Genomic DNA, 7,665 nt, shown 5'->3' with positions numbered 1-7,665 from the left:
TTTCTGATGGCGCAACTGGAAATGCTTTCTTTGTTTTTTGATTTTGTTTTTCTTTATTTTTGTATTTCTTTATTTCATATGGCGTCTCGCTCTGTTGCTAAGGATGGAGTTAAGTGGTGTGATATTGGCTCACTGCAACCTCCCCCTTCGGGGTTCAAGCGATTCTCCTGTCTCAGCCTCCTGGATAGCTGGGATTACAGGCATGTGCGACCACACCAGGCTGAGTTTTGTATTTTTAGTAGAGATGGGGTTTCGCTATGTTCGTCAGGCTGAACTCCTGACCTCCTCAAAGGCCTGACCTTGATAGATCCACCTGCCTCGGCCTCCCAAAATTCTGGCATCAGAGACATGAACTAATGTACCTGGCCTTGGTCTTCCTTCTTTGACAGGGTTTTTCTCTGTCACCCAGGCTGGAGTGCAGTGGTGCAGTCATAGCTCACTGCAGCCTCAAAGTCCTAAGTTCAAGCGATCCTCCTACCTCAGCCTTTCAACCTCCTGGGATCTCAGGCATCTGCCATGCACCTGGCCTGAAACCAAGCTTTCTTACCCCAATCGCAGACCTTGTGTCAAGCCTAGCTGAATCATCTCTGGCCTCCTAAGTCCCTCATGAGTGATCACTTCTGAATCCTCCTGCATGGAGAGCTCACCCACTGGGGAAGCATGTATTTACCATGGGAAAAGTATGGTTATGGGAAGTTTCTTCTTTTTTAAGAACGGGATTAGAGGTGCTGTCTGGGGTGTCCTCTTACCAAGCAGCCTGTTGAAGGCCTGGTGGTGCTCAGGGAGCACGGGTGACACTCGCCGTCGCTTTAGCTTCATCTTGAGCCCCTGAAGCGTCTCCAGCACCCAGGTCTCCTCAGGCTCAGGGGCGCGCTCCTTCTCTGTCTCCTCCTCGGGCTCCTCCTCAGATTCATCCGACCACTCCCTCTTCCTTTTACGGCAAAGGAACCAAGGCGAACCGGGACCTTCCCAAGGAGATGAGTAAAGAAAGCAGGCCATCATGTAACGCTTCTGCAATTGATTACCTCAGACCCTGACCCAAAACCCCAAAGCACTCTCCATCCTCCCCAGCCCCACAGACTGTTGGCTTCTCCCTTGCTGTACCCCATGTGCCTCTCCTCCTCCTCCCCATTCCTCCATCTGTCTGTCCTCAGAACGATTCCGCATTTCCTTCCCTGGTCCCTGGCTCTCTGAGCCCCTCTTTTTTTTTTTTTTTGAGACTGTCTTGCTTTGCCACCCAGGCTGGATTGCCGATTGTTGTGGTGCAATCTCGGCTCGCTGCAACCTCTGTCTCCTGGGTTCCAGTGATTCTCCTGCCTTAGCCTCCTAAGTAGCTGGGATTACAGGTGTCCACCGTAACACCCAGCTCATTTTGTACTTTTAGTAGAGACGAGGTTTTTCCTTGTTAGCCAGGCTGGTCTCATACTCCTGGCCTCAAGTGATCCTCCTGCCTTGGCCTCCCAAAGTCCTGGGGTTACAGGTGTGAGCCACTGCACCCAGCCTGAGTCCCTCCTTTATTCCCCCACCGACTCCCTCAGTCGCTCCTTCCTGACTTCTGGGTCTTTCTTTCTTTCTTTTTCTTTTTTTTTTTTTTTTTTTTTTTTTTTGAGTCAGGGTCCCACTCTCTCAACCAAACTGGAATGCAGAGACGCAATCTCAGTTCACCGTAACCTCCGCTTCCCAGGCTCAGTAATTCTACTGCCTCAGCCTTCCAGGTAGCTAGGATTACAGGCATGCATCACTACTGCCTGGGTAATTTTTGTTATTTTAGTAGAGGCAGGATTTCACCATTTTTTCAGTCTCATCTCAAACTCTTGACCTCAGGTGATCCAACTGCCATGACCTCCCAAAATGCTGGGATTACAGGCATAAGCCACCCTGCCTGGCCTCCTTCCTTCTTCTTATTCAGTCCTCTCTCATCTCGTCTTCCTCCAGTCCCCTCGCCTGATGGTCCCAGTACTTCATCGTCCGCCACCTCCAGGAGGAGTACCCCGAGGTGCTAGGCTGGAGGCCTCTCTCCTCAACCTGGGGCTGAGGTTGACAGCCAGCCATGATCTCTCACAAACTCTGTTCCCTGCCATGAAACCTGGTCCCTGTTCTGCTGAAAACCTTCATCCATACTCTACTAGGACCCAGAAGAGTGAGTTCTCTAGTCTCAAGGCTGTGGAGAAGTCGGGCGTGGAGAACAGCTCTGAGAAGATGCTGTTGTCCACCTGAGCTCCCAAGCGCCCACGGAGTTTGGTCCTTCCAATCAGGAAGGCTGGAATTGCAGATGTCTTTGGTCATTCCAACCTGGCAAACAGTTTGAAGAAAAACATAGAGGTGAGGCACGGTGGCTCACACCTGTCATCCCAGCACTTTGGGAAGCCGAGGCGGGCAGATCATGAGGTCAGGAGTTGGAGACCATCCTGCCTAACATGGTGAAACCTCATCTCTACTAAAAATACAAAAATTCAGCCAGGCGTGGTGGTGCTGGCCTGTCATCCCAGCCATTTGAGAGGCTGAGGCAGGAGAATTGCTTACTCTTGGGAGGCAGAGGTTGCAGTGAGCTGAGATTACGCTATTGCACTCCAGCCTGGGCGATAGGGCAGGCTCCTTCTCAAATGAATGAATGAATGAATAAATAAATGAGAAAAGTCAGCAAGGGACATTAAGTTTCAGACAGGACAGCTAAACCGCTTTCTTTGTTTTTTTGATTTTGTTTTCTTTCTTTTATTGTTGTTTATTTTTTGGAGACAGACTCTCACTCTGCCGCTCAGGATAGCATATAGTGGCGCGATCTCGGCTCACTTGCAACCTCTGCCTCCTGGGTTCAAGCGATTCTCTTGTCTCAGCCTCCCGAGTAGCTGGGATCACAGGCGTGCACCACCATGCCCATCTAATTTTGTATTTTCAGTAGAGACGGGGCTTCACCGTGGTAGTCAGTCTGGTCTCGAACGCCTGACCTCAGATAATCTACCCACCTTGGCCTCCCAAAGTGCCGAGATTACAGGCATGAGCTTCTGCACCCAGCCTTGGTTTTTCTTCTGAGACAGGGTTTTGGTCTGTCACCCAGGCTGGAGTGCAGTGGTGCAGTCATAGCTCACTGCAGCCTCAAAGTCCTGAGTTCAAGTGATGTTCTTGCCTCAGCCTCCCAATGTGATGGGATCTCAGGCATGAACCACCGTGCCTGGCCTCAAAGCAAGCTTTCTTATCCCTGTCACTGACCTTTATCAAGTCTAGTCAAATCGTCTGTGGCCTCCCAAGTGTCCCTCAGGAGAGATGCTTTGAATCCTCTGAGTCCTCCCACATGGAGAGCTCACCCACTGGGGGGCATTTCCCGTTGGGAAAGCATGGTTATGGAAACTGTCCTCTTTTAAAAGAAAAGGATTAGAGGTGCTTTCTAGGGTTTCCTCCTACCAAGCAGCGTGTTGAAGGCCTCGTAGTTCTTAGGGAGCGCGGGTGACACTCGCCGTCGCTTTAGCTTCATCTTGAGCCCACACAGGGTGTCCAGCACACAGGTCTCCTCAGGCTCAGGGGCGCGCTCCTTCTCTGCCTCCTCCTTGGGCGGCTCCTCAGATTCGTCTGACCACTCCCTCTTCCTTTTACAGCAAAGGATATTAGGCGTACTAGGATCTACCCAAGGAGACAAGTGAAGAAAGCAGGCCACCATGTAATGCTTCTGCAATTGATCACCTTAGACCCCAACCCCAAACTCCAATCCACTCTCCATCCTCCCGAGCCCCGCAGACTGTTGGCTTCTGTAAGCCATTTTCCCATCTTTCTCCCTTATTGAACCCCATGTACCTCTCCTTCTCCTCCCCATTCTTCTATCTGTCTGTCCTCAGAATGCTTCATTTCCTTTCCTAGTCCCTGGATCTCTGACTCCCTCCTTTTTTTTTGAGACAAAGTCTTTCTCTGTTGCCCAGGCTGGAGTGTAGTGTTGCCATCTCGGCTTGCTGCAACCTCTGTCTCCCAGGCTCCAGTGATTCTCCTGCCTCAGCCCTCCAGGTATCTGGGATTACAGGTGCCCACCACAATTCCCAGCTCATTTTTGTATTTTTTGTAGAGACAGGATTTTACCATGTTGGCTAGGCTGGTCTCAAACTTGGCCTCATGTGATCCACCCGCCCTGGCCTCCCAGAGTGCTGGGATTACAGGTGTGAGCCCCTGCGCCTGGCCTGAGTCCCTTCTTTCTTCCCCCATACCCTCCTCAAGTGTTCCTTTCTGTTCACTGTGTTCTTCCTTCTTCTTCTTTTTTGTTTTTTTTCCTCACAGGGTCTTACTCCCTCACTCAGACTGGAGTGCAGTCGCAGGATCTCGGCTCATTGCAGTCTCTGCCTTTCAGGCTTAAGCACTTCTCCTGCCTCAGCCTCCTGAGTAGCTGGGATTACAGGTGTGCACCAGTACTGCCAGGATCATATTTGTATTTTCAGTAGAGACGGGCTTCCACCATGTTGGCCATGCTGGGTTCAAACTCCTGACCTCAGGTGATCCACCCACGTAAGCCTTCCAAAGTGCTGGGATTACAGGTGTGAGCCACTGCGCCCGGCCCCTTTCCTTCTTCTTAGTCAATCCTCTCCCATCTCTTCTTGCCCCAGTCCCCTCACCTGCTGGTCCTGGCACTTTATCATCTACCACCTCTAGGAGGCAGTACCCCAAGGTGCTAGGCTGTGGGCTCCTCTCTTCAACCTGGGGCTGTGGTTGACATCTAGCCATGATCTCTCCCAAACCCTGTTCCCTCCCACGGAACCTAGTTCCTGTTCTGTCCAAAGCCTTCTTCCAGACTTGACTAGGACCCAGCAGAGTGTGTTCTATATTTTCAAGGCTGGGGAGCAGTCAGGAGCAGAGAACAGCTCTTAAGAAGATGCTGTCGTCCACCTGAGCTCCCAAGGACCAACATTTCAGTCCAATCAGGAAGACTGGAATCTCTCATGTCACTGATTATTCCAACCTGGCAGCCTGTTTGAAGAAAAGCATAGCGGGTGGGCATGGTGGTTCAAGCCTGTAATCCCAGCACTTTGGAAATTGGAGGCGAGCAGATCATGAGGTCAGGAGTTCAAGGGCATCCTGACTACCACCGTGAAACCTCGTCTCTACTAAAAATATAAAAAATTAGCTGGCGTGGCATGATCTTTCCCAGCTACTCGGGAAGCTGAGGCAGGATAATCACTTACATCCAGGAGGCGGAGGTTGTAGTGAGCCAAGATCACACCATTGCAGTCCAGCCTGGGTGACAGGGGAGGACTCCGTCTCTAAAAAGCAAATAAAGTCAGCAACAGACATTAAGTTTCAGAGGGTACAGCTGAAACTGCTTTCTATGTTTTTTTATTTTGTTTTTATTTTATTTTTATTTTCATTTATTTTTTGGAGACAGAGTCTCACTTTGTCACCCAGGCTGGAATGCAGTGGCGCCATCTCGGCTCACTTGCAACCTCTGCCTCCCTGGTTCAAGTCATCCTCCTGCCTCAGTCTCCTGAGTAGCTGAGATTACAGGCTTGTGCCACCACACCCATCTAATTTTTTATGTTGAGCACAGACGGGCTTTCACCATGTTGGTCAGGCTGGTTTCCAACTCCTGACCTCAGATGATCTACCCACCTTGGCCTCCCAATGTACTGGCATCTCAGGCTTGAGCCACTGCGCCTGGCCGAAACCAAGCTTTCTTATCCCAATCACAGACCCTTATCAAGTCTAGCCGAGTCCTCTATGGCCTCCTAAGTGTCCCTCATGAGTGATGCTGAGGATCCTCTGAGTCCTCCCACGTGGAGAGCTCACCCACTGGGGGGCATATTTTTCCCATGTGAAAAGTATAGTTATGGGAAGCTTCTTTTTTAAAAGAACAAGATCGGAGGTGCTCTCTGGGGTGTCCTCCTACCAAGCAGCGTGTTGAAGGTCTTGTAGTGCTCAGGGAGCACGGGTGACACTCGCTGTCGCTTTAGCTTCATCTTGAGCCCACACAGGGTGTCTAGCACCCAGGTCTCCTCAGGCTCAGGGGCGCGCTCCTTCTCTGCCTCCTCCTTGGGCGGCTCCTCAGATTGGTCCGACCACTCCCTCTTCCTGTTCCAGCAAAGGAACTTACTCGGGGTGCCGGGATCTACCCAAGGGACTGAGTAAAGAAAGCAGGCCACCGTGTAATTAATGTGCCTGCAATTGATCACCTTTGACCCTGACCCCAAACCCCAAACCACTCTCCATCCTCCCCAGCCCCGAAGGCTGTTGGCTTCTCCCTTGCCGAACCCCATGTGCCTCTCCTTCTCCTCCCCATTCTTCCATCTGTCTGTCCTCAGAATGCTTCCTCATTTCCTTCCCTGGTTCCTGGCTCTCTGAGTCCCTCATTTTTTTTTTTTTTTTTTTTTAAGACAGGGTCTTGCTTTGTCACTCAAGCTGGAGTGTAGTGGTGCCATCTCAGCTCACTGCAACCTTCATCTCCTGGGTTCCAGTGATTCTCCCGCCTCAGCCTCCCAAGTAGCTCGGCTTACAGGTGCCCGCCATAAAGCCCCTGTCATTTTTGTACTTTTTGTAGAAATGGGGTTTCAATATGTTGGCCAGGCTGTCTCAAACTCCTGTTTTTAAGTGATCCGCCTGCCTCAGCCTCCCAGTGTGCTGGGATTACAGGTGTGAGCCACTGCACCCGGCCTGAGTCCCCACTTTCTTCCCACACACCCTCCTCAGGAGCTTCTTCCTGACTTGTGGGCCCTTCTTTTTTTTTTTAAAAAAAGGGTCTCAGTCTTTCCCTCAGACTGCAGTGCATGGGCGCGATCTCGGCTCACTGCAACCTCAGCCTCCCAGGCTCAAGCGATTCTCATACCTCAGCCTCCCAAGTAGCTGGGATTACAGGCACACACCACTACCACCCAGCTAATGTTTGTATTTTAGTAGAGACAAATTTTCACCGTATTGGCCAGGCTTATATCTGACTCCTGACCTCAGGTGATCCACCCAAGCTCATCGTCCTATAATGCTGGTATTACAGGTGTGAGCCACCTTGCCCGGCCCCCTTCCTTCTTCTTAGTCAATCCTCTCCCATCTCTTTTTCCTCCAGTCCCCTCACCTGATGGTCCTGGCACTTCATCATCTATCACCTCCAGGAGGGAGTACCCCGAGGTGCTAGGCTGGAGGCTCCTCTCATCAAGCTGCGGCTGCAGTTGACACCTGGCCATGACGTCTCCCAAACTCTGTTCCCTCCCACGGAACCTAGTGCCTGTTCTGTCCAAAGCCTTCTTCCACACTGTATTAGGACCAGTAAAAATGCGTTATCTCTTCTCAAGGCTCGGGAGAAGTTGGGAGTGGAGAGCAGCTCTGAGAAGATGCTGTTGTGCACCTGGGTTTCCCAGCGCCCACAGAGTGCGGTCCAATCAGGAAGGCTGGAATCTCTGATGTCATCGGTCATTCCAACCTGGCAACCAGTTTGAAGAAAAACACATGTAACTGCCAGGCTGCTCCCTTGTCCTGGAGATCCAGGGTCAATAGTGTCTGGATCTCCTGGAGTAAATGGTGTCCTGGGGTCAGTGGTGTCTCCTGCCACTGTCCCAACCTCAGACCATTGTCCACAAGCATCTTCATGGTCTCCGCATCCCTCTCTTCCCAGCTCATGCCTGTAATCCCAGCACTCTGGGAGACTGAGGCAGGCAGATCACGAACCATCCAGGCCAAGATGATGAAACCCTGTCTCTACTAAAAATA

General features: G+C 51.3%; 1 protein-coding gene and 1 pseudogene across 1 annotated transcript; both read right to left on the bottom strand.

Moving 5' to 3' along the window:
* Positions 1 to 670: 670 nt before the first annotated feature.
* Positions 671 to 2,052, bottom strand: LOC116547462 (annotated as a pseudogene).
* A 1,200-nt stretch (positions 2,053 to 3,252) lies between these two features.
* LOC116547461 (putative speedy protein-like protein 3) lies at positions 3,253 to 7,142 on the bottom strand. Its single transcript, XM_032273415.1, has 4 exons — positions 7,034 to 7,142; positions 5,858 to 6,148; positions 3,400 to 3,627; positions 3,253 to 3,305 (listed from the first exon to the last, which is right to left on the bottom strand). Exons 1-4 carry the CDS (start codon positions 7,140 to 7,142, stop codon positions 3,253 to 3,255), a joined length of 681 nt encoding a protein of 226 aa, XP_032129306.1.
* Between the last annotated feature and the right edge of the window lie 523 nt (positions 7,143 to 7,665).

This window comes from Sapajus apella, unplaced genomic scaffold (assembly GCF_009761245.1).
Source record: "Sapajus apella isolate SASKATOON/1434 unplaced genomic scaffold, GSC_monkey_1.0 scaffold3255, whole genome shotgun sequence".
NCBI lineage: Eukaryota > Metazoa > Chordata > Mammalia > Primates > Cebidae > Sapajus > Sapajus apella.
The sequence above is the reverse complement of the archived record's forward strand: the minus strand, read 5'-3'. Positions and strand labels throughout refer to the sequence as shown.

Bases quoted from the DNA above. Each gene is read 5' to 3' on its own strand.
- LOC116547461 (XM_032273415.1), bottom strand. From the start codon at position 7,142: ATGGCCAGGTGTCAACTGCAGCCGCAGCTTGATGAGAGGAGCCTCCAG. The intron at 3,628-5,857 runs GTAGGAGGACAC...TTCTTCACTTGT, and splicing joins GACCTTCAACACGCTGCTTG to CTCCTTGGGTAGATCCTAGT. The intron at 3,306-3,399 runs GTAGGAGGAAAC...AATGCCCCCCAG, and splicing joins GGCCTTCAACACGCTGCTTG to TGGGTGAGCTCTCCATGTGG.